This window comes from Papio anubis, chromosome 4 (assembly GCF_008728515.1).
Source record: "Papio anubis isolate 15944 chromosome 4, Panubis1.0, whole genome shotgun sequence".
Taxonomy (NCBI): Eukaryota; Metazoa; Chordata; class Mammalia; order Primates; family Cercopithecidae; genus Papio; species Papio anubis.
The window spans coordinates 73585368-73612642 of record NC_044979.1 but is presented as its reverse complement, the minus strand read 5'-3'; the positions used below and the strand labels follow the sequence as shown (position 1 = coordinate 73612642).

General features: G+C 34.4%; 1 protein-coding gene across 17 annotated transcripts in view; it reads left to right on the top strand.

Moving 5' to 3' along the window:
• Positions 1 to 27275, top strand: part of SGCE (sarcoglycan epsilon) — a 71846-nt gene that overhangs the window by 23938 nt on the left and 20633 nt on the right. For all 17 annotated transcript variants that reach the window (XM_021936028.2, XM_021936023.2, XM_021936024.2 and 14 more), the window contains 4 exons: positions 2662 to 2784; positions 4423 to 4580; positions 9386 to 9458; positions 13819 to 14017. In XM_021936028.2, coding sequence (XP_021791720.1) covers positions 2662 to 2784; positions 4423 to 4580; positions 9386 to 9458; positions 13819 to 14017 — 553 coding nt within the window. The remainder of the gene's footprint in view (positions 1 to 2661; positions 2785 to 4422; positions 4581 to 9385; positions 9459 to 13818; positions 14018 to 27275) is intronic.

The window sequence follows — 27275 nt, the reverse complement described above, 5'->3', positions numbered from 1 at the left end:
CTGACCAGCAAGTATGCAGTTCAGCAGATTGCTGAAAGGCAATTGAGTACACATGAATAAAGAAATGTGCTTGTCATCTTCAAACCCAGGAGGGCCATGGTAGATTGTGTCTTGGCTCTGTAGATCACAGAAATGTTTTTTAGAAAAGCAGAAACTGAGATGTTCTATGCAAGTTCTTGAAGTGAGATGATATGGAGTGGCAGGTACCCTTTCTTTAATGGTTCCACTTCACTACCTGTGGAGGGCAATGTAGAAAATGGAATCATTTCAGTATTATTTAATATGAACAACCTTTCATTTTGCTTTGTAAGCTAGCTTTTACCACCTTATAGCAGCAAATACTAAGGGAGACTATTAGTTTATAATGTCAATGAAGGATGATAATCTACAGAATGCTACCTCTGTAAGTATTATATATATTTAGTTCACTAATAGGAAACTTGCGTTTGCATCTGCCATACTTTGTATTAGAATGTACGTATCCATTCCATAGGCATTGATACAATTATTCAAATATACCAGACTCTCTTCTAGCTGCTGAGAAAATAGCAAGGTAAATAAAACTTAGTGCTGTACTTCAAGGTATTTTTAATCTCTAGAAAGAATAAATTAGATAATTAGATAAACTCCAGAGATTCCTTTAGATTATTTGAAATGTTCTCTGCTTGGGATATAAGGTTGTGATCCTGAATTTAAATACTTTGATATATAGAGTGAAATGACTTCTTAGCAGGAGTTCAAAACTCCCTATTTTGACTCTTCTTTTCTTCCTAGTTTTGCCTCCCCCTACCTTAAATTTACCCCAGGATCCAGCATTACTGGCTTAATTCCCTTCCCTGAAAGGCCCCCACAGTATCCAGTATTGTATGTTGCATATATGTTCACTGCTGAATTGCCGAAATTCCACATCTCTGAGTTTCAGAATCCTACTACTGTAGTACTTGAGGAGCCATATTGAATTCCACTTCTTCCATAAATCTTTTCCAAATCTGTCTAACTTTAATTGCTCCTCCCGTATTTCCAGGTGTTGCCAAAGCAGTTTTACCTCTGGGATAATACCTAGTTAGGTGGATGTTGGTCTCCCAAACCAGATGGTGAACTCCTGGAAAGCAGTGGCAGGGTCTCTTTTATCTTCATATTCCCCATAGCACCTCACATTCAGGGTACATTGTGGTATCAAACTGGTAAAAAAAAAAAAAAAGTATAGAATTCTCATCTTTACTATTTTTCTGTGCTTCATTCATTCTTGTTTTGGGGAATGGGATTATTCCTGCTGGTAAGTACATTGTTCTTGAGTAGAAGTTGGGTACTGTAAATGCCACGGGGGAAGATCACTTATGAATACTAGTACAAAACAAATCAGGAAAGAATAGATCTCTCTACATACCTAGTTTAAACATAACTTGTAGCTTCCTTCCCTCTGTTACACAGCCTTTGAAGTTACGTTTTTAGTAGTAAAGCTGTAGATATATGAAGCTACGAGCCAAATATTTTAGCTCAGTTCCCCCTTTCTGGCAGCTATCCACTGAACTGCAGGGACAAGTTTTCACAGATAAAGAAACATTTTGTGGGAGTTTTTATTTTTGTGCTGAAAAATGTAGTTCAGTGATCTTGCTATCTAAGGCTTTTAGTAAGTTGTGAGCTTGGAGTGAGCAGCCTTGGGGTTCTTAAGGTTAATTACCATATTTACAAATCCATCAATGACTTAAAAGAAAGAACTGGCCTGATAGGGTTAATCTGTCTAAAAATTGCAGCCACTAGCCAATCAGGAAAATAGAAACCCAAAAGAGATTGCAGATGTGATGAGAGTAACGGCAATAATGTGTTAGTGGAGAAGATGCTATCAGAGCAAAAACAATAGGTGGAAACTAATCAAAATAATTGGCCATTTTAATGTACTCACTTCGTATGTCTTAAGTAACTGGTAAATCATGAAATTTACGTATTTCACTTCAATAAATTATTTGGCCTGAATTTTATTATGTAATTGTTATTGCTTATTTAGGATGCAGCATATAATAGATTATATTGTTTGAATTACTAAATATCAAGATCAGGGAAAATTGAATAAATCATGTCTATGAGGGATGTGAGGAATGAATTCCCAGAAAAAGTATCCAATGCATTTTTATAAGTATACATAAAAACCACATTATACCTATTGATAGTGTTATATAGTCTGACATGCTTTGCCTAGAAAACAATTAGTATAGTATGGATTCTTACCACTTAAAAATTACTCTGTGTACTTTGCTTTAAAAAAAAGGAAAGAAGAAAAACATCTGAAGCAATTTTGTAGCTGGTCAGTTCTTATGATGTATTTTGTTGGTAATAACCTCAAATAAAAAAGAAATTACCAAAAGATATTTTGGATAGCTTCATTATTTAATAATGGTCTAAAATATCAAATGTGCATAATTTTGTCTATGTAGTGTTTGAAAAGCCTGTAAACACAAATCAAAAGAATTTTTTTTCCGTTTTGTCCTGAAATCACTTCCATTTAAAACAAATTGTTATTAACAGTTTCCTTGCATGTTGCTTCAATTTTTCCAGAAATGTCTACGTAGTGAGACCCCTCTTTATAAAGAGTGTAAGCTGAATTATCAAGGGCATATCTCATTATTTGTCTTTCTGTTACTTATCTTTCCTCTTTGTTTTCAGTGTACACTATTTTCTCCAAGGTACACTCCGATCGGAATGTATACCCATCAGCAGGTGTCCTCTTTGTTCATGTTTTGGAAAGAGAATATTTTAAGGGGGAATTTCCACCTTACCCAAAACCTGGTATGTTCTTTGTGAGGAGAAAAAAAGTAGTTAACGCACTAAATTTTTTGTTTAATTTGCATAATCTAGACATATATGATAAAATATCATTAACATTAATTCAAATGGTCTAAATGTGATAAATTGTTGTGGGACATTTCTCATTTTCAGATTAGAAATTTAATTACAGACAAAAATAATTTATTTTTGAATGTTAAAGAAACCATATTTCTGGATTCTCAGTCTTGAGTTTTATGTCTCTGACAAGTGATCTACCTATATTCACATGGAAATGATTATAGCTGTAAACTTACGATTTTCTATATTAAGACCTAGATTCTCACATAGTACTTTCATTTTTGGAAAACTATACATATGTTGTAGAGGAGAATGAAAAATGGCATTAGGTAAGAGCTTTTAAAAAGCTTTTACAATAGGATGTAATTTCATATAACTCCTTAATAATATTATGGAGATTAATTTTTCCTTTTAAGTGATACCAATTATGAAGTCTTATTTAATTCACTACTGGCTTAAATATGTTATTTTGAATGATCATAAATGCCATCAAATTAACGAAGGTATACAAAGAATAGCAAGAGAAAACATATCGTTATAACTCTTCCTTAAGCAGAAAATAAAAGCAAATTTTATGAAAATTATATTGTATAAGAATGTTTTTAGCATTAGAATTGATATAACTATTCTTTTTGAAGATTATATGATGAATACTGTACCTGAAAACTCTCCCACGATATAGTTAACCATGTTCCTAATAGTATTCAAGAAGAAATAGTCTTTTCATCAATTTTTTTTTTAATGTTTTCTTATGAGGCATTCCATGTTTGCAAAACTATATGGCTCAAACTTTTGAGCAGCAGCCATAACATTTGAGAAGAAAAACATGTAGTTAAGAGTGTAGTTTGTGGAGTCAGCCAGGATTAAATGCTATTATAGTTTCATCACTTAATATGACCATGGAGAAGTAACTTAATGTGGAAAATTACATATTCCATCAATAAAATCAGGGCTAATACTAGTAGTAGGTTCATAGGTATGTGTGAAAATAGATGAAATATGGCTTGTAAAGCATTTAACAGGGCCAGGGAATGTGCTAATAAATGATGCTGTTATTATTGCTTATGATTAATATATGCTGTCATTAGTACAGTTGTTATGGATTTGTAATGTCTTTTTCATCCTATCCTCCAGTGTTTTAAAATTACATTTTTTTAGTGAGACTTTTACAATTTTGGAATATCTTTCATACTCATATGATAGTGTCCAGCGTTTCATGAATGGAATATTTTGGAAAAGAATGAGTACATCAGCATGATTAGGGAATTTTCCTGAAAGATAGTTGTCTCACTGGCAGAACTATCTCACTGTTTGGTGACCAAAAATATATTTCCAAGAAAATTGTATGAATCTGCTTTCTTTGGTGCATCAGATTTTGAGACAAATTAAACAACCAAAAGGATTTTTTTTTTTTTTTAACGTGGAGCCCTAATTTAAATACCCAGATGGGTTTTGTATGTGTGTATTTAGTTGGCTACAAAATAAGAAAAAAATTTTAGACAGAATGTTTTGATTGAAACTACCAAAGCAACATGTGTGAAAATAACTGTCTTATGTCTTAATTCTCTGTTTCTTATCTAGGTGAGATTAGTAATGATCCCATAACATTTAATACAAATTTAATGGGTTACCCAGACCGACCTGGATGGCTTCGATATATCCAAAGGACACCATATAGTGATGGAGTCCTATATGGGTCCCCAACAGCTGAAAATGTGGGGAAGCCAACAATCATTGAGGTAATTTACCCCTAGAAAGAGCAAAACTATACATATATATGTGTGTGTGTGCGTGTGTATATATATATTTAGTAATGTGAGTTTTAAGTGTTGAAACTGTAGTTACCTGATGTGGTTTTTAATATTTTGTGCATGGAAACACAGTAGATAACATTTGGAAATGTGCCATTCTTTTCTGTTTATAAAGTTTTGTCTCAGCTTTTATATTAAAATGACAGTCTAAATTTGTGAAAAAAGTCATGACATTTAAAAGAAATAGGTTATTATAATATGAATTCTATTTGAGAAAATAATTGTAGACTTGATAGACTTATTTGCTCTGTATTTTGAATTCTGGTTTTATGTTCATTGAAATATAGCCATTCAACAGACATCTTATATACCCCTACTATGTGCCAAGCATTGTGATAGGTGCTTAGGGATAGAATGATAAATAACAGATGAGTCTTGCCATATCTTACAATTCAGGGGTTGGAGGACTGGGATGCAAACAAATACTTAGCCCACACTGTAATAACTGCTATAGTAAGAAGGTGCTGTTTGATGCAAAGTAAAGAATTTACTTCACGAAGTAGAAGGAAGTCTGTCTTGGGCAGAAGAAACAACGTATCAAAATCTTGGAGGTATAAGGAAAGTCACATGGTCTCAGAGAATGATAAGTGTGGCTGGAAGAGGATGTACCCCAGTAGGCAAATGATGGGAATGGGAGGTGTTGATGCTGGTAGGGGCAGATCTTTGAGGGCTCTGTAAGCCATCCTGATGTGTTTAGCCTTTATTCTAGAAGTGATGGCAGTGTTACCATTCATCAGGTCCTCACCAGCACCTAGCATCTTAGCTGGGAGATATTAGAAATTAACAACAACAAAACAGTTGTTACATTGAATCTTTAGTGGGAATTAATACAATACTTTAAAAAAATGAATGGATGTATAAACTAAAACTATACATCCTTTCAGAGGATTACTTACTATGAATCTTTCTCCAAAGTTTTAGTCAGCTGTGTACTGTGGATGTGAGCTTCCACAGTGGCCAATTCATTTGGAATTGAAGTTTGTATTAACCGTTCAGTGATTTCTATCTATAAATCGTATTCCTTAAGGCAGTGTAGCTATAAGATAGACAGGTACTTAGAAGAAGCAAGTTAGTTTGAGCTATTGTCAAATTAATTTTTTAAAATATTCAGTAAAAGTTATAAAAGAAATATATAAATGTAATTCACCACATTATCAGATTAAAGAAGGAAAAACAGCATAATTGTCATGATAGTTATGGAAAAAGTATTTATTAAAATTTACTACCTATTCTTGATAAGAAAAAATAGCTCTTGGCAAACTAGGAATAGAAGTGAAGTTCTTTAATTTGCCAGTTTTTACCAAAAGTAATAGCGAACATCATTCTTCATAGTAAAATGTTAGAGAAATTTCATTTAAATTCAGGAACAAAACAAGAATGACTCTGTCTGATAAATCTATTACAGAATGTATTGGAGGTCCCAGCCAGTACAGTAAAGAAAGAAAAGAAATTAAATCCATAAGGATTTAAAAAGAAGAAATGGAAACTATCAGTGATATAAATGGTCTGTAGACCATTAAGAATCTTAAAGGCTAGCAGTGAACTGTGAGATCAGTATAAATTATTGTGGCATTTCTATACATGAATAGCAAGTATTGAGAAAACACACATTTTTAAAAATACCATTTTTAATAGCAACAAAAATGTTGAGGTACTAGGAATATATCTAACAGAATATATGCCAGGTCTCAAGTCTAGGTAGATTAGGGATTACATGTAAAATGCAAATTTTTAAACAATTATATTAAAATGTAGAAAAATCTCTTTTTGACCTATGGATAGGGAAGGATTTAAGTAAGACCTAAATATTTTTAAGAGAAAAAATTTATCAATTTCACTATATGAAATTTGTGAATGTCTGTTCATCAACCATTAAACCAGAGCATGATTTAAAAAGACAAGCCACAAACTGGGAGAAGGTATTTTCAATACATGTAGCTGACTAAGAGCATCTAAAATAATAAAGAAATCCTGCAATTTAATAAGAAACAGATATTTCACTAAAGAGGAGACACAAACGCCAATAAACTTAAGTAGCTTACTTGTATGGGTAATGAGGAATATTCAGATGGAGATCACAATGAAAATTTTGCCATCAGTAAAATGCACTGCAGGTGGATGTGGGAGTTGGCTTCACTACTTTGGAAAGCAGTACTGAATATCTCATATCGTTGAGTATTCCTGTACCTTATGATATGGCAGTCCTACTTCTAGCAATATGCTCCAAAGAAGCAGTTGCGAATGCCCTCCTGGAGACATGTACAATCATGCTCATCAAGCAACATTTGTATAGCACAACACTGGAAAGCCACAAAACAATAGAGACCCAAAAGTCTATCAGCAAGAGAATATATTAATCTTGGTGTATTCACACAGTGAATGTTCAGAGCAACAGTGAACTTAAGCTTGCCCAGCAATATGAATAAGTGTTTTAAACACAATGTTCAATTTTTAAAAAAGTACTAGAAGACTACATATAATAGTTTGCCATTTTGGTAGAGCTCAAAAACAAGCAAACTAAACCATATGCTTTAAGCATTCATGCAATTATAGTAAAATTGTATTTTAAATGAATGGATTGTTAAACACCAAATCCAGAATGACTACTTCTGGTTGGGGAGAGACAAGGGCTTAGGCTAGGAGTGAAACACATGTACTGAGATGGTTTCATAAGAGTTTATTGTGAGTGCATTCATTATATACTTTATGACTAACATACAGTGTTACGAAAATGTATAAAAATATATTAAAAAGATAAAAATGAAAGTTTACCATATCTTTCATATAACGTAGTGATTTATCTGTAAATAGCTCATTTTTACGTTCATTTATAGTAACAGGTATGATATTTTAAAATATTCTATTAAGTTAGTCAAGAATTTTTGTATCTTAAATATATAATATTTAATCATATAAGTCTACTATTTCCTTCATTCAGTAGATGTTTATTTGAAATATTTAAATTTTAAGTGTCTAAAATAGATCAGCTCTGTTTTAGAAATTGGAGAATAAAAATAAAGCATGCACACATAGACACACACATACTCTTCTGCTTTGAAGGTCTTCACATCATCATCATAAGTAAAATCTGAGGTATTACAGCAATTAAATGTCTCATTGGAAGTGATAGAAGGACTACATTCTGATACAGCTGTTAAAATTAAGCATCAACTATAAAATCAGATAATAAAATTCTTCCTCCTGATATAAAATATTCTTCACTCCCTTCAATAGTCTGCATTATTTAAAAATAAAGACATTTATTGGAATTTATGAAACTTATAATAATGAAATTTGTGATGATTAAGGGAAGGCTACCCATAAAAATGTTGCTATTAATTTGAAAAAATCTATCTTTTTCTGAGCTGAAGCTTCATGATATTGTAACAAATAGTAGAGGATTATACTTTTTATTGAAAATGTGATTAAATGTTTTGCAGGGTAAACTTTTCAAATGATGAAGTTTCTCAACAAAATCTAATTAGCATTTTTTGTATGTTTCATTTGAGGAAAAATTCCTAGTTTGTTTAATGGCTAGTCTTAATTTTAATGTTTGGTGTGAAATTAATTGATCATGTGTCCCAACAGATAGCAGCAAGGAAATAATTAAATATGATGGAAATTTGACAAATCATGGAGAGAGTTTCTTTTAACTTTATGGAGTAATATGCCTTTCAAAATATGTACCTTTTAAACATTGTTAAAGGTTTGGAATTATTTATTTCAAAATTCTTACTATTCTAACTTAGTATTTTCAATGACTGCAACTTATTTTTTTGACACTCATGTAATGTATAAAAATCTTTGATATTTGTTTTAAAATGCACAAGATATTTATTTTTAGTTGAAATCAGTTTCATCCTACTTTTTTGTCTCAGTGTCACCTCCAGCTGCAATCATTGCCAGAAGGTTAGTGCTGGGATTCTAAGATTTTGACACAATCATTTGTTCTTTTTCTTTTTTTTTTTTTTTTTTTTTGAGGTACTGCAGACGTGTCCAAATGATTTAATATCTGTTATAAAGTTAAATAGTCCTTAAGTTTTGAAACCATATCCTGTTTTTGGCCTTTGCTTTGTGTGTTGTTTGCACTGGCTGTTTCTGAATTGACTTTGATGTAAGTCTATTGGCTCTGCAAATGTTTACTAATATTTGACCGTATGAAGGGATTGATTTGTGTTTTTGAGCATGTTCCATAACCTTTATGGACTCTGATCCTTACTACTTTACTCCCATCGTGAGATATGATTTCCAAAGGGTTATTTATGACATTTTTTGACTGATTGGGGTGCAGTTTAGAATTAAATGCAAAAAACACAAAGATGTGCTTGTTTTAAAGTGTACTTTTCATTATAATTCTTAAACTCCATTTAAAAGTACAAAAATTATTGTTTGTTTTTTTGAAAGAACATCACCGGTAAGTAATTCTTAATGGTTAATCCATTTACTAATGATGCATCTGCATTGCTACCAGTGCTTAATGGCCTTCTATGAAAGAGTCTTTCTGATTTTAACTTTTTGTTTCAGTACATTAAATAGACCTGACTAATTATTTATTTTCCCATAATATTGCTAAAAGCTCTGAGTTCTCATTGCCTAGAGAAGGATTATTTTGTAAGTGTATCAACAAATAATGAAAATGGAAAGAACGACAATTTTTTTCATTTTAATCCTTAATGAATTTCATTTTACAAAGAACATTTCACTTCTTTAATATGGTTTTCCTTTTATAATAGATAACTGCCTACAATAGGCGCACCTTTGAGACTGCAAGGCATAATTTGATAATTAATATAATGTCTGCAGAAGGTATGTATGAAAATATGTTGATGATCATTTCCTTATTTACAAGAAGTATTTCATTATGTTTTATAACTACATAAAATATAGTTAAGAATTTTAAAATGCCATATACCTAATATAACTGATGAAATAATAAGATGTAGAAAAGAAAACTAAGCAATATCTAATTTGTTATAAAATATTATGGTGTGTTATGATGATGAAAAGCTCAGATAGGAAGCCAAACAGATAGTCTTCTTATTTCTCTAATCCTTTTTCATCACCTTAAAATGGGACTAACAATAGCATTTCTCTTATAAGTATGGAGTAAGGAGTCTACAAGTTAAGGCTGGAGTACTGCACTCCAGCTTAGCTGACAGGGTGAGACCCTGTCTCAAAAAAAAAATTACTAACTGGTTTTATTATTTATTTAAAAATTTACTGTAGGTAGTAGTATAAGTGTATGTGATAATGTAGGGTTTCTGGAGAACAAATAAACCATAACTTAGGGCACAATTTCCTTCCTAAATAATTAATAGTGTATTAGTAATTTGTAGAGTCTTTCAGCAATTTAAAGTTTCATATGCTCAAATTGTAAGTGATTTCCTAAGAATTTTGAAGGTTAGGGATAAGGAATTATTCTCAGAATTACACTCTCAAATATTTTGACCTTTTTAAAATCAATTGACTGGGAAAATACTGCCAAATACTTTGTAGTTAATTTTTTTTTTTTTTTGAGATGGAGTCTTGCTCTTGTGACCCAGGTTGGAGTGCAATGGCGCCATCTCAGCTAACTGCAACCTCCGCCTCCTGGGTTCAGGCGATTCTCCTACCTCAGCCTCCCGAGTAGGTGCGATTATAGGCACCTGCCACCATGCTTGGCTAATTTTTTGTATTTTTAGTAGAGATGGAGTTTCACCATGTTGGCCAGGCTGGTCTCAAACTCCTGACCTCATGTGATCCACCTGGCTTTCCAAAGTGCTGGGATTACAAGTGCGAACCACCACACCTGGCCTGTTGTTGAAATGTATAAATCATGAAATAATCCTCCCTATGTTAGATATCATTTATGAGGATGACAGGAGGGAAACAGATCCAGAATTTTTTTCCCTCTAAAAACAAGAAAACAATTGTGCATTCTTGATAGGGGAATTTTTGTTGCTATTTACTAGTGCAACTAAAAACAAATGAGCAAACACCAAACATTTTATCAGAACCTACTAATTTAGAATTAATGATAATGCAGTCAAGGCTGTTTTAAAAATTACTTTTACACTATATAAAAGAAGGAATTCCTGTAAAATTAAACATATGTATGGAGAGATTGCTTGAAGACTTAAACCCCCTTAAGTGAATGTTTTCCCCCAGGAGTTTACCAGTATCAATTGTAGACAACAAATGTGCAAGTTTAAAATTTAAAATGACCTTCATATATGAAAAGCAAGTCCAAGTGCCAGTTCTGTGGGCCTGGACAGAAGACTCCCTGTTCACTCTCCCACTCCCCAAAGGCTTTTGGTAGGTATTTATCTTTGGATCAGGGAGACTTTTGTTCTTGACTCCAGTGGTGATTGGATGCTTGCATGCTGTCTAAGCTGGCCCTGTAGAATTGGAATACACTTAATGAGCAGAATAATTGAAAAGTTTCCTTCCTCCTTGGGAATTCATCATTATAGTTATAAAGTTATACTACAGTGGCCTTGGACCATCTCACCTCACCATTATTTTCTCAAAGGGACTTGAAACTCTGTCAGGTGTGAGAGTCCCTACAAACTGAAAGCTTGGTCTATAATTTGAACTTCTTCCTTCTCAAATGTAGTCTCAGTGCTGTAGATACAGATTACTCAAGGCATCTCAATAGATGTTGTTGTTGACATATGGGGACCCATGGTCAAGTAGATACTAATGGAAGACTGCTAGACAACTGTAGGATTGAAAATTGGCAGTAGGGCTCTTTGTCTAAATAAGGGGTTTGGAAGGTGTGCTAGTGAGAAGGAGTAGAAGACAGGTTTTAGAAGCCTCCACCATTACTCCAGGCAGTGCTTGTTCCTTTGCTTTTTATGTAGGGTTAGTGGCCCAAACCTATTTGAACCACATGCACTAAAGTCCATGCATTTGTCTTTGCTGGTCTAGAAAGAAATGTGCAGTGGGATGTACATCTTTGAGCATGGCCTACACTCATGTTATTTATCCCAGATTAGATTTAGGAAAAGAAATAACAAAAGTTGTATATCAGGGTAATCATGCTCTGTCCAACTCCCTGCCCAGCTGTCTCCTGTTCTGAGAGACCTAATGGGAAATTAGTCATGTAGACTCACACAGCATGAAGCTCAAGGAGAGTACATAAAGTGATTCTCTAAATTGGGTTTAGTGCCTCAGAGGCCTGCCACCAATCTGTTGGCCTACTGTTCTCTTGGCCTCTGTGATTTCCAAATATAGCAGGCATGGGATTTCCCCAGAGTTAGAAAGCTGCTGTGACTCATCTCTGGGAGTCCTGGCAGCAGCTCTTGGATGGGTAGATAGCAGGCAGCTGCCCAGCTCAGAGCCTCTGAGGGGTGTGGTGGCAACCACAGGCTTTGCAGCAGGTCTTAGAAAAGGAGCCATGAAGCGGGATCACATGGAACAGGAAAAGCCAGATAATAATTCTCCAAAAAGTAGCACTGATCATAAGAAAAAAGTTTTAGATACTTTTTAAGAAAACTGAATGTAAAAACATTGAATGAAATGAATAGATTTTAGACTTGTGGCATATGCAAAAGCTGCCTTTGATATTATTTATAAATATTTTATTATTTATTGCCAAGAAACTTTTTCATAACGCATTTCTGCATGACTATTTCTAGGTATACAGATAAATGTAGCATGATTAAGCTATTTATCTGTATAAAACAGGAAATTTATTTGCATAAATGAGAAGAAATATATTTTAGATTGCAGATGGGCTATACATTAAGCAAATCTAACAAAATTGTAAGCAGAACAAGTGACAATATAGGAGATAAGCAAAGAACTTTGTATGATTAGGGCTTTGAAAAACAAAGTCTTTAAAAAGTGATGACCAAACTCTAGAAAACTCTTGAAAATTCTGAAGCCATAGTTTCTTCTCTGACTTCATCTCAGGCATCAAATGTCCTTTAATAGGATGCTTCATAAGAAATAAGTTAACCAAGATTTCAGGTACTTAATGTAATTTTTATTTTTTGTTCATTAAATAAAAGTGGAATATCTTACAGATACATGAATTTTATTGACATAAATGAGAGGATATACATAGTGTAATTACTACTGGGGACTTTAAATCTGTGTAGCACCTAGAAGCATTTTCTTGTCCTTTTAAAGTACAAATTCAGATAATCAATCTTTTCATATTATTATAATTAAGCTAACATCTAATATTTTATAGGCTCCTACTATGTGTTGGGAGCTCTGCTGAGCACCTTATATATGCAGTCTCTTTTAGCATAGATAAAAATCATATGAGGTAAGTTCACATTATGAGATAAGCTTCTGGACCTCTCTAAAAATAAGCTTTCTCATAGGAAAGTATAATGAAAAATACAAACAGCTACTCACCCTCTTGTTGTGAGAATTAAATGTTCTAATTCACCTAAGTCCCCTAGCTTGGCCTGCCTCATAGTAAATACATTTAAAAAATTAACCTTTTTTCTTACAGAAATATTATTAAATAAACAGAAAGCTATTATTTATCATAAGAGAACAATTAGAATATAGAGAGTGATGATTTGTAATTGAAGAGTAGCATTTGAGTAACAAATTATCTTTATATATATTTACAGTTTCTTATATCGAAAGGCTGAGTTTGACATGGGGTTGTTTTAATATGTGAATCATGAAATATTTAGAGAGAAATTTTGATGACACATTGTGGAGGAAAAAACACCAAATCTCCAACAATGTGAAGTGGAATTCCATGAGAACTTTATAATTTTTCTAGAATATTTAATTATAGTGCAATTAAAAACTGTGGAATTGTTCTGGTTTTTAGAATTCCTATTGGACATATAATTGATTTTTATTTCAGAAAAACTAATATTTTAGCATGCTGCCGAAAGATCAGTAATATTATAAATTTAAAATGCAGATTTATCTTTTCTTAGTTGTTTTGCCAAATCCTGTGATTATAAATTGCCCTGATGAGTCTCTGGTGAGCCTTGGATTTTATTGTATTGTAGATAAAGTTCTGTTTCTAATGTCGGTTATGTTTTTAGACACATCCTCTGTTATACAGAAAGCCTTTAAAGTCAGTATTAATATTGCTTCCTGCTGCCAGGATTATGACAGAACTCAACAAATTGCAAATTGTTCTTTTGTTTCCTTTTTAAAAGACTACTTCATTAAAGATATGCATGCCCTTTTTCACCAAAATTAGACTTCCCGTTGCCATATCAAGCAGAATTCTTCATTAAGAATATGAATGTAGAAGAAATGTTGGCCAGTGAGGTTCTTGGAGACTTTCTTGGGGCAGTGAAAAATGTGTGGCAGCCAGAGCGCCTGAATGCCATAAACATCACATCAGCCCTAGACAGGGGTGGCAGGGTGCCACTTCCCATTAATGACCTGAAGGAGGGGTAAGCAGACCTTTATCTCATTGCCTTAAATATAGATTTTTAAAATATGGTGATCTTATCAAACTTATTATAGATGGAAGATGGTCTATTGCATTTTTCTTTTTAATAAGAAATAGATATTGTAAAGATATGAACATACTAGTAATTTTCTATATTGACAAAGATATCGTGTTAATGGTTTTTTATATCTCAAGTTCCTGGTCTGTGAAATCTAATTGTAGATGAGGGTCAGCATCATAAATTACAGCACTAAGTCTTTTGTACCTTCCATAAAGAAGCTGATTATTTAGGGCCATGAATTTCAAAGGAAATTGACGCCCCAGTTATTAGCTGCAGAAGGATGCGCAGACTGCTGTAACTTTATTCTAGGAAACTATTTCTTCATCTTTAACATTCTTTCCACCATGTGTCGGTGACTGATGGCTGGGGTGGATTTGAAACCCATTCCTGTGACACAAAGGCCTAAAGCCTGACCTTGTCACTCACAAGCTGGGTGACACTGGGCAAACCCTGAACTCCTCTGTGCCTCAACTTCCTCATCTGTTCCTGTGGGGAACGGATGTTCTCCCTCAGAGTTGTTATAATGATTAAGTGAGATAATGCATTTGAAAGGTATTTGTCAATTCTCAAGCAGTGCAGATAGAAAGCATGACTTCTGACCTTGTGGAGGTCAAGAAACAATCCTGCCTGGGTAAAGTTATTATCAAGACAAACTTTGATGTTTAATTTTTAATATGTAGGTTGAGGCAGATTTGCTTCTCCTCCCTCAATCCTATAAAAGTATAGTCTGTGGAATAAATCACATTTTGCATAGCATATTCCCCTTTCAACTTCTCCTTCACCCATGATCCTGGAAACACTTTTATACAGGTGATATCTAGAATTAGCTAGAATACGTGGATTAGTAAGAATTAAATGTAAGGATAGCTTTAAAGGAGAACTATGTACACATGGATGCGGTCTGTGGGAGTAGGTAGAAGGCAGATGGGGAAAAGCAGTGAGCTGTAAAGTCCAACCTGAAAATTTCAGAATTCAATTTTATCTTCTATTTTATAGCAATGGATTTTGAAGTCAGTCAAGCATACATAGAAGTCCTTTGAGGAAAATGGTTGCTTTATCTCTTGTCTATGTGCTGATTGGCTTTCTATATGAAAACATAATTCTAGAGCTTAAATTTTTACTTCATAGTTACAACATGGTTCTCTTTCCTATAAAGTAATTAAAGCAGAACCATAGAATGATATGAATGGGGCTATCTTCCCTGAAGGCATTCTCCAAATAAGGAAGTTTTAAAACAGTTTTCTTAAGGTAATGTGTTCCACAATTGTTAAAACAATGACCAAATAGTGTTGGAGGAAACAGCACAAAAACAAGGCATTGGTAGAGTTTTTCATTGTTGTGCTTTATTCTGGTCTCACTTTTTCTCCAGTTAGTAGTGCAGGTCCCACCTGTCGAGGTACTTTTAGAGCCTGAACTAAACTAAATTGAACCAAGCAACTCCCTAAACCAAACTGTGACCTAAAGCACTGCTTTCCAACTATGTCTAGCCTGAAAATTGCCAATAGAACATTACTAAAAATATAGATAGGTTCCTGGCCTTTGTTCCCCCTAGAGACTGATTCTTTGAGCCTAGGGCTGGGCCTGAGCATGTGACTCTATATTAAGAACAGAATTTTTGTCCTACAAGTACTTGTTTGAGAATTCAATCACTGACTGACCCCCAACACCTGCTAGAGGGTGGCACATGCTGTCAGATATTTGAGAGAATCAGTCCCGTGGCATTTATTTGGACTCTTGTCTCAGATCCCTTCCCAACTTGAAATGCTTTCCATGAGTTTTAATTTAATGTTAAGCCTTAACCTTTACAAAATATTCATATGGAGTCTTTTAAAATAGCATTTCTACAAATTGTACACATGCCAACTCTATTACTCCAGTGTCCCTATACACTCATAAAGTAAAATCCTACTTGAGTTATAATTCAAAAAGAAAAGTTTGTCGCTGCAAATGATTTTGCATGTTTTCTTGAGTTGTTATATAACATCATGATAATAGAAACAATTTTTTAGCCCTATTGCCTTAAATTTAGAAAAAAAAAATCCAATGCTTAACTAGTACTTTCTTTCCTTTTTACCCGTGTATATTATGATTTTTAATTCACTTAATATACTTTCTGCCTTTGCATTTTCTTTTGAAAATATCAGGGGCTATAAATCCTTTAAAAATGAAATATTGAAAAGATCAAGAAATAGGGTCAGAGCTAGCAAAGGAATTATATCCTTTTTAAAAATTTTTGTTTAAAAATATATTCATACACTTCAGAAGTATTAATTAAGCACCTAATAAATGTATTCTGTGTAATACTTGGCATAAGTCCTAGTCCCAGATTTAAGAAAAAGATCTCCATGAAATTATTTCCTATTACACATGTCAGCCACAATTACTACATGCAAATTTTTTCATATTTGATATGTATAGTCAGTTAAACAGCAGATGACCAAGAGTAGCCCTCAGTAGTAGACCCTCAGAGTAAATCTACTACCCTTCTACTGCCTAAAGTGTAATTAAATGTCAGTTCCCAAGAGCCCAACCTGCAGCATCTCAGCTCCTCATCCTTCTTGATGAGCATTTTTTTTTTTAATCGGGCAGAACTTACTGACAGCTTTCAAACTTCTAAATCAAACAGAAAATGATTATAAAGATTTACTTCAAAGTGAATAAGCTCCTGCAAAGGAAGGCTGAGCCCTCTGAAAAGATTCATTTTCACTTGCCAGACCCATAACCCCAAGGCAACTGTGCTATCTCTGGGCATGGTCTTGGTGCTACTTTTGCTCCTAATGCTGAACTAAAGGCTAAGGCCTCATGGATGTATTTAGCCTGGGATAAAGCTGGGGGAAGAAGAGCAGGTTCATATTTCATTCCAGGCATGTCATGGCTGCCAACCACAGGCGAGTGATGTAGTGTAAATGGTGGCTATGAAGGGAATGATGGGGTGTGAGGATTAAAGAATATACTCACTTTTCCTAAGAGATTGTCAAACCTACCACTATTTCCTCTGGTTACCAAAGCATGTGGATCCAGTTTCAGTCAGCAACAGAGAATCCTAGTTTATTCTCTAGACCATCTCACAAAGTACTCCCGCTGATTGTCTGCTTTTTGCTGTATGTCAGAGGCCTCAGTGAGAAGTTATAGTTGAGGAAAAGAATGGAAATCAATGGCTGCCCAATATTGGTCTGATGGAAAGTCATGATCCTGGGCCAGTTTCAGTAGGGTTCTGAAATTGTCTCTATTTATTGTAACTTACAGAATTGCCCTTTATCCTTTTTTTTTTTTTTTTTTTGTCACGCGGGCTAGAATGCAGTGGTGGGATCTCGACTCACTGGAACCTCTGCCTCCTGGGTTCAAGTGATTCTCCTATCTCAGCCTCCTGAGTAGCTGAGATTACAGGCTCCTGCCACCATGCCTGGCTAATTTTTATATTTTTAGTAGAGATGGAGTTTCATCATGTTGGCCAGGCTGGTCTGGAACTCCTGACCACGTGATCTACCCGCCTCAGACTCCCAGAGTGCTGGGATTACAGGCGTGAGCCACCGTGCCTGGCCGAATTGCCCTTTATTCTTAAATGATGTCCCTTCTATAATTTTGGTTCAACTATGCTTTCTTTTATGGAATAGTGGTGATATAGAAATATTTGCAAATGCCTTTAATATAAAATTGGAAACCTGTATCAATTTTTATAACAAAAAACAAATGAAGTCAATGCAACTATATGTTTAGTATCTACTCTTCTGAATTCTATCTTTTTTTCTTTCATAGTTTAAGGTTTATTCAGTATTTTTTAAATGTGAGAATATTTTATTAGTCTTTGGAGTAGAGCGATTTTAAAAACACAATCTAGGCTTGCAGTCTACTAGGGAGTAGGCAAATAATCAGATAATTAAAATCAGTGTTTTAAGTACCACAATTGAGGCATCACAGAGAGGGCTCCTCTCTCATTACAGTTCTACACCTGGAAAAGGTTTATAGAGGATCTGAAGGCTGACTGAGTTGAAAATACAAGTACAAATTAGCGTGCTGAGAAAATGAGAAACAGGAACGCTATGCAAGGGTAAAGGCTTGGGCAAGTCCCTTAGGTGGGAGAGAGCATAGTGGATTCAGAAATCTACTTTGTGTGGAAATGGAGAAAGATCCAGAAGGGGCAAAGACCAGATCATGTAAGACCTTGTCTTCTGGGAAAAGTTATTTGGATTTCATCCTGAAGCATTAGGACCTGTGCAGAAAATGGTTGATACTAAAGTTTTTGTTTTAGAGAGATCACACTTGTAGAACAGGGAAGACTGAATGGAGGAAATGCTGTGTGGATATAGGTGCTGGGATTTTAGGGGACCCAATAGCATCCATTTTCCCCTGCCAGAGGATACATGAACAAGAGGAACATGAACACATGAAAAAATTCTTTTAGAATTCAGTGCCAATAAAACATTTAGGTCTCTAAGGAATAGTCATGCTTTCCTCTCTCTAATGATGAGCACTGTGACATTTACTGTGTTTTTTTTTTTTTAATTTCAATTTGGGTACAAGAAAATTCAGTGCCAAATGCAGTGCTCTGGCTTGCAAGATAATTATTAGTCCTGTCGAGTTTTCAATGTTTTCCTAATTTCTGGTGACTTTTTCACTTGTTTATTTTATTATATGTGTTTCGCTATAATCCCATACATCTTTCATTCTTTATTTTTCATCTTAATTTTATTGATTAATTGCAGATATGTACATTAAAAAGAAGCAGGGTGGAAGAAAAGGCAGGAAGTTTGGTGCTGCTGCTTTTGAGAGCTCAACATTTCCCAGGCAACATGTAACATATATGGACATATTCTTCTCTAAACTGTCTTTTATCTTCTATATACATAAAATAACAAAATATGTTCATTAATTGGACAATTAGGAAAAAATACAATCATTGGATCCATTTATTTGGTTATTGCTGTAAAAGGTGGAGTTTTGACTTAAATTATTTACCATTACTTGTTTCTTCACATTATAAATCTAAAGGCCTCAATAAATGCATTTTACCTCAAAGAAGAGAAATTGAATTGTTCAAATTGAAAGGAAAAAATTCTTCACAAGAAACAACTCTATCTAGTGTACTCCAGTCTCTAATATTTTGAAGTACCAGGTTTTGTTAGCATTCATTGAGAGTCTTATACTTGATAATAGCCTCCTGTCTCATCTGTTTATACACATTTGAAATTTTGAAAACATGTGGTAGGGTCATAAAGGTAAAGATCATTCTCATTTTACTTCATACAAATTTAAAATTTTGACATATCAAAAACTTGGTGAAAGGAAAACAACAGATTACAAAAAACATAATTTTAGCATGTGTAGCATAGTTATTATTTTTACACATGGACTCGGACAAAATTACATATTTTAAAAAGCTAGCATGTTCAAACTTAGTGATTCTATAAAAGAAGCCATAAATATACTTTTTAGAAAAACTGAATGAGACAAATCCAATATCTACTGCTTTTGAGCATGACATTTGTGTTCCGTTTGTTTTTAAACTGGTATAATGCTTTTCATTCATGCATTCATTTAGCCAATAGGCTACTTGAGGACAGTGGCAAAGACTAGGTTCAAGGAGCACCATTAAGGGGCTGTTCCTTCACTCCCTTTGGAAGGTGATGGTGACTAGAACTACAGTTCTAGCAGTGGGACAAAACAAAGTGGACAGGTGTGTATGAGAGTTATTTCAGGGTAAATGTCAGAGACTGATGATGGATTAAATATGTGGAGAGAAGGAGAGGAGTCAAAGAGATGGTGCTTGAGTTCATGACTTGAGCATTTGGGGATGTCAATCACCGAGAGAGAAGATAGAAGGAGGAACAGGTGGAGGTGGGGTGGAGTAATGATGAGCTCAGTTTGGAACATATTAAGTTGAAAAGCTTATGGATCATCCAAGTAGAGATGAAAGTAATTTGGCAATATGTGTCAACTGTCATAAAAATGTTTCCACTTCTAGACCTCTCTTTTAGGATAGTCACATTAAAGAATATGCAGTGATAGTCTTTGTAATATTATTTATAACTTCAAAAAATTGGAAGCAACTTAGTTGTCCAACTCTGAAATAATTGCAAAATAAATCATATGTACTTAAAAAATTATATTGCCATAAAACTATAATTACAAAGACTACAATGTGGAATATGCTTAGATGTAGTAAGTGAAAAAGCAGGACACACAATTATATTTTAGAGATTATTGCAATTAGATTAAAATATATGCATTTGAAAAATATTCTGCAAGGTACATTGGAAAATGAAAATAGTTCTCTTGGCAATATAAATGAGATTTGCTTTTATACCTCAGATTTTCTTTAATGTTTTTATATTGCTTTTATAATTTAAGGAAAGAAACATTTCAAAGCATGAAAATCTCTTATGCCCATTCATGTTACCTTGAAAGGAATTAATTAAAAATCTTACGGCCCGGCGCGGTGGCTCAAGCCTGTAATCCCAGCACTTTGGGAGGCCGAGACGGGTGGATCACAAGGTCAGGAGATTGAGACCATCCTGGCTAACACGGTGAAACCCCGTCTCTACTAAAAAATACAAAAAACTAGCCGGGCGCGGTGGCGGGCGCCTGTAATCCCAGCTACTCGGAGGCTGAGGCAGGAGAATGGCGTAAACCCGGGAGGCGGAGCTCGCAGTGAGCTGAGATCCGGCCACTGCACTCCAGCCTGGGCGACAGAGCGAGACTCTGTCTCAAAAAAAAAAAAAAACAAAAAACTTACTAATTGCAAATACAAATCAATGTCTTGTCTAAGCAAGAGGGCCATTAACAGTTGTAAGAAACATTCATTTTATCTCTGTCCTTACAAATATATTTCACAATTACCAAGGAAAAATACGGTGTTGGCTTGGTAGTTATTAAGAGGATAGAAACTGAATGTATGCAAGGCTTAAAAGTAATAACTTGTTTTAAATTGAATATGTTTATATCCACTGATCATCTAAATACCAATAGTTTCTCATATCTACTTTTGTTCTGAATTTTTAATTTGATCTTTAATTTTAGTCAATTATTTACTATTTGTTTCCCAAAGGTACAATAGGTTTTTTAAAAAATAATCTTTCAAATTAGTCTTAAATCCTAATACAAATTTGATGTGAAGAGCAAATGAATTTGTGTGAACATACTCTTGAACACAGTTGTCATCTCAGGCTTGGTCATGACTTCATATTTACATTTACATAGCTTTGAACTTTTGTGCTGTACTTTTATTTCATTTTTTAAAAATAATAGCTTTATTGAGATATAATTCACATATCATACAATGCACCTATCCAAAATGTACAATTTTAAATCATGATTTTTAGTAAATTCACAAAGTCATGCAATCATTATTATAATCAATTTTAGAAAGTTTTTATTATCCCAACACCACACACCCACCTTTGTACCCATTAGCAGTCACCACCACCCCCACCCCTAGGCAGCCACTATGGTATTTGCTGTCTCTATAAAGTGCCTATTCTGGACATTTTGTATAAATGGAATTATATAATGCATGGTCTTCTGTGACTGGCTTCTTTCACTTTGTATAACATTTTCAAGTTTCATCTATGTTGTAGAATAAATTAGTATTTCATTTTTAATCATGGAGTTATATTCTGTTTTATGGATATGCCACCTTTTGTTTATCCATTTATAAGCTGATGAGCATTTGGGTTGTTTTCACTTGTTGACTATTATGAACGATGTCATTGTGAACATTCATGTACAAGTCTTTGTGTAGACATATATTTTCACTTTTCTTAAGTATATCCCTAGGAATCGAGTTGCTGGGTCATATGGTAACTCTATATTTAACATTTGGAAGAATTGCCAGACTGTTTTCCAAAGCAGATGTATTTTACATTTCCACCAGCAAAATAGGAGAGTTCCAACTGTTCCACGTCTTCACCAGCACTAGCTATTATCTGTCTTTTTGATTATAACCATCCTAGTGAAAGTGAAGTGGTATCTCATTGTGGTTTTGATTTCTATTTTGCTGATGGCCAGTGATGCTGAGCATCTCTTCATATGTGTATTAGGTATCTAGATATCATTTTTGGAAACAGGTCTATTCATATCCTTTGCCATTTTTAATTGAATTATTCATCTTTTGATCAAGTTGTAAGAGTCTTTTATATGTTCTATATACAAGTCCTTTATTAAATATATGATTTGCAGATATTTTCTCCTATTTCATGGATTGTCTTCACTTTTCTTAATGGTGTTCTTTGAAGCACAGAACTTTTTTTATTTTGATAGAGTTCAATTTATCTATTTTTTTTTTCTGTTACTGCTGGAGCTTTTGGTGTCATATTTTAAAAAATCATTGCCTAATCCAAGGTCATATTTATGCCTGTTTTCCTCTCAGAGTGTAATAGTTTTAGCTCTTAAAGTCTTTGAATTTTTTGTGTGTATACTATTTTTTAGAGAATTTTTAGGTTTATAGAAAAATTAAGCGTAAGGTGCAGATATTACTTTTGCATCGCCTCCCCCATTATCAACATCCCTCACCAGAGTGGTACATTTGTTACAAATGATGAACCTACATTGACAAATCACTATCACCCAAAGTCCCTACCTTACATTAGGTGTCACTCTTAGTGGTTTACATTCTGTGGGTTTGGACAAATGTATAATGACATGTTTCCACCATTATAGTATCATACAGAGTAGTTTCACTGCTCTAAAAGTCATCTATGTTCCACCTGTTCATCCCTCCTTCCCCCCAACTTCTGGCAATCATTGATGTTTTTACTGTCTTTATAGTGGTTTTTCTTCCAGAATGTCATATAATTGGAATCATATAGTCTGTAGCCTTTCCATATTGGCTTATTTCACTTAGTAATATGCTTTTAAGTTTCTTCCATACCATTTCATGACTAGATAGCTTATTCCTTTTTAGCACTGAATAATATTCCATTTTCTGGATGTACCACAGTTTAATTATCATTCACCTACTGGAGGACATCTTGGTTGTCCCCACATTTTGGCAGTCATGAACAAAGCTGCTATAGACATCCATGTGCAGGCTTCTGTGTGGAAGTAAGTTTTTAACTCCTTTGGGTAAATATAGGGAGAGTGATAGCTGGATCATATGGTAAAAGTATGTTATTTTGTAAGAAACTGCCAAGCTGTCTTCCAAATTGGCTACACCATCTTGCATTCCCACCAGCAATGAATAAAAGTTGGTTGCTTCACATCCTTGCCAGCATTTGATATTGCCACTGTTCTGGATTTTGGCCAATCTGTGTGTTGCATATCTCACTGTTTTCATTTGTCTTTCTGTGATGATATGTGAAGTGGAGCATCTTTTCATGTGCATATTTACCACGAGTATATCTTCTATGGTGAGGCGTCTGTTAAGGTCTCTGGCTTTTTTTTGTTGTTGTTGTTGTTAAGACAGAGTCGTACTGTATCGCCCAGGCTGGAGTGCAGGGTTGTGATCTTGGCTCACTGAAGCCTCTGCCTCCTGGGTTCAAGAGATTCTCATGCCTCAGCTTCCCAAGTCAAGTAGCTGGGAATATAGGAGCATGCCACCAAACACAGATAATTTTTGTATCTTCAGTAGAGATGGGGTTTCGCCATGTTGGTGAGGCTGATCTCAAACACCTGGCCTCAAGTGATCTGCCCACCTTGGCCTCCAAAAGTGCGGAGATTACAGGCTTGAGCCACTGCATCAGGCCTCTGGCCCATTTTTAATTGGATTGTTTGTTGTTTTATGTTTTAAGTGTTTTTTGAATAACAGTCCTTTATCAGATATGCATTTTGCAAATATTTCCTTCTAGTCTGTGGCTTCTTGTATTACTGGGAGTCTTTTGCAGAAGAGAAAATTTTAATTTTAATTAAGTCCATCTCGTCAGTTCTTTCTTTCATGGATTGTGCCTTTGGTGTTGTAACTAAAAAGTCATCATCAAATCCAAGGTCATCTCGATTTTCTCCTCTATTATCTTCTAGGAGTTTCATAGTTTTGCAGTTTGCATGTAGATCTGTGATGCATTTTGAGTTAATTTTTGTGAAGGGCATATGCGTCTAGATTCATTTTTTACATGTATAAGTCTAGCTTTTTCAACACCATTTATTCGAAAGACTGTCTTTCCTCCATTGTATTGCCTTTGCTCCTTTACCACAGATTACTTGAATAGATTTATGTGAGTCTATTTCTAAATGTGTATTCTGTTCCATTGATCTGTTTTGTCAGTTGTTTCCCAATACTGCACTGTCTTGATTGCTGTAGCTTTATAGTAAATCTTGATGTTGGGTAGTGTCCTCAAAATTTGTTCTTCTCCTTCAATATTGTTTTGGCTATTCTGGGTCTTCTGTTTCTCCATATAAACTTTAGAATAAGTTTGTTAATATCTGCAAAATAACTTGCTGAGATTATGATTGAGATTACATTGAATCTATAATTAATTTGGAAAGAACTGACATAAGGACAATATTTAGTCTTCCTATCCATAAACATGGAATATCTCTCCATTTATTTAGTTCTTCTTTGATTTCTTTAATCAGTTTTGTAATTTTCCTCATACAGATCTTGTACCTATTTTATTAGACTTATATTTATATATAAGTATTTTATTTTGGAGGGTACTCTGCGCCTAGGCTGGAGTGCAGTGGCACAATCTTGGCTCACTGTAACCTCTGCCTGCCGGATTCAACCCCTGGCTCAACCTCCTGAGAAGCTGGGACTACAGGTGTGACCATGCCCAGCTAATTTTTGTATTTTTAGTAGAGATGGTTTTGCCACGTTGACCAGGCTGGTCTCAAACTTCTGACCTCAGGTTATCCACCTGCCTCGGCCTCCAAAAGTGCTGGGATTACAGGTGTTAGCCACCACACTCGGCCTGTGTTTTTAATTTCAAGTTCTACGTGTTCTAGGAAAGTGATTGACTTTAGCATATTAATCTTACTATCAGCTGTATCAGCTCTTGCCTCATGTATTTTGATGCTTTCTGTTTTGGAAGGTTATTACTGATTCCTGCAACCTTGCTGTAATCACTTACTAGTTTTAGGAGTTTTTAATCAATTCTTTTGAATCATATCATCTGCAAAGATAGTATTTGATCTTTTCAAATCTGTATACTTTTTATTATCTTTTTGTCTTTTATTACATTAGTTAGGACTTCCAGTATGATGTTAAAAAACAGTGATGAGAGGCAACATTCTTAACTTTTACCTGATGCTAGTGGGAAAACTTCAAGTTTCTCATCATTTAGAGTAATGTTAGCTGTAGGTGTCAAATTGAGGAAATCCTTCTCTATTCCTAATTTACTAAGAATTTTTTTTTTCCACAAATTGCCATTGGATTTTGTCAAATGCATTTCCTGCATCTGCTGATGATGTCATGTGATTTTTCTTCTTTAGCCTGTTGATGTGATATTAACTGATTTTTGGATGTTGAACTAGCCTTGCATAACTGGGGAAAGTCCCAATTGATCATTGTGTATAATTCCTTTTATACGTTGTTGAATCTGATTTGCTAATATTTTGTTGAGGATTTTTGCACCTGTGTTTATGAGAGATGCTGGTATGGTGTGTAGTTTCTTTTCATGTAATGTTGTTTTCTGGTTTTGGTATTAAGGTAATTTTGGTTTCACAGAATGAGATAGGAAGTATTCTTTTGGCTTTTGTCTTCTGAGAAATATTGTAGAGTGTTGGCATAATTTCTCCTTTAAATGTCTGGTAGAATTCAACAATGAACCCATCTGTACCTGATGCTTTCTTTTTTAGAATATTAATTATTGATTCAATTTCTTTACTACATATAGGCCCTGTGCAGATTATCTGATTTTTATTATTATTTTTTTCTTCTGCTTACTTTGGATTTGACTTGTTCTTCTTTTTCTAGTTTCCTGAGGGGGAAGTTTCAATTGTTGATTTTAGATCTTTCTTCTTTTCTAATGTATGCATTCAATGCTATGAATTTCCTTCTAAGTATTGCTTTTGCTGAATTGTAAACATTTTGATAAGTTATGGTTTCATTTTCATTTAATTCAGAATATTTTCAGGTTTCATCCAAGATTTCTCCTTTAATCCATGTGCTATTTTTGAAGGATGTTGCTTAGTCTCCTAGTAGTTTGGGGTTTTTCAGTTATCTTTTGATATTGAGTTCCAGTTTAATTCTACTGTGGTCTGAGAGCAGACAGTATATGATTTCCATTCTTTTAAATTTGTTAATTTTTTATGGTCTGGAATGTTGTTAAATGTTTCATGTGAACTTAAGAAGAATGTGTATTCTGCTATTTTTGGATGAAGTAGTCTCTAAGTGTCTATTAAAACCTGTCGACTAATGATGATACTGAGTTTCACTATGTCTTTACCAATTTTCTGCCTGCTGGTTGTGTCCATTTCTGATAGAGAGATGTTGAAATGTCCAACTATAATAGTAGATTCATCTGTTTCTCTTTGCACTTCTATCAGCTCTTGCCTCATGTATTCTGATGCACTGTTATTAGGCACATACACATTAAGGAGTGATTTATGTTCTTAAAGAATTGACCTCTTTATCATTATGTAATGCCTTTCTTTGTCTCTGATACGTTTCCTTGCTATGAGGTTGGCTCTGTCTGAAATTAATATAGCTCCTCCTGCTTTTTAGAGTTATTGTTAGCATAGTATATCTTTCTCCACCCATTTACTTTTAATGTATATGTGTCTTCATATTTAAAGTAGGTATTTTTTGTAAACAGAGTATAGTTGGATCTTGTTTTTCAATCCACTCTGACAGTCTCTGTCTTTTCATTGGGGTATTTAGATTTAGACCATGGATGATTAAAGTGATTATTGAGGCAAGCCATGGTAGCTCATGCCTGTAATTCCAGCACTTTGGGAGGCAGAGGCAGGCAGATCACCTGAGGTCAGGAGTTCGAGACCAGCCTAGCCAACATGGTAAAAACCCATCTCTACCGAAAATACAAAAATTAGCTGGGTGTGGTGGTGGGCACCTGTAGTCCCAGCTACTTGGGAGGCTGAGGCAGGAGAATCGCTTGAACCCAGGAGGCGGAAGTTGCAGTGAGCCGAGATCTGCACTCCAGCCTGGATGACAGGGCGAGACTCTGCCTCAAAAATAAAATAACAAAATAAAATAAAATAAAATAACCATATTTGTTACTGCTTTCTGTTTGTTGCCTTTGTTTTTTGTTTCTATTTTTGTCTTTCACTCTTTTCCCACTTTTTATAGTTTTCATTGAGCAATTTTTAT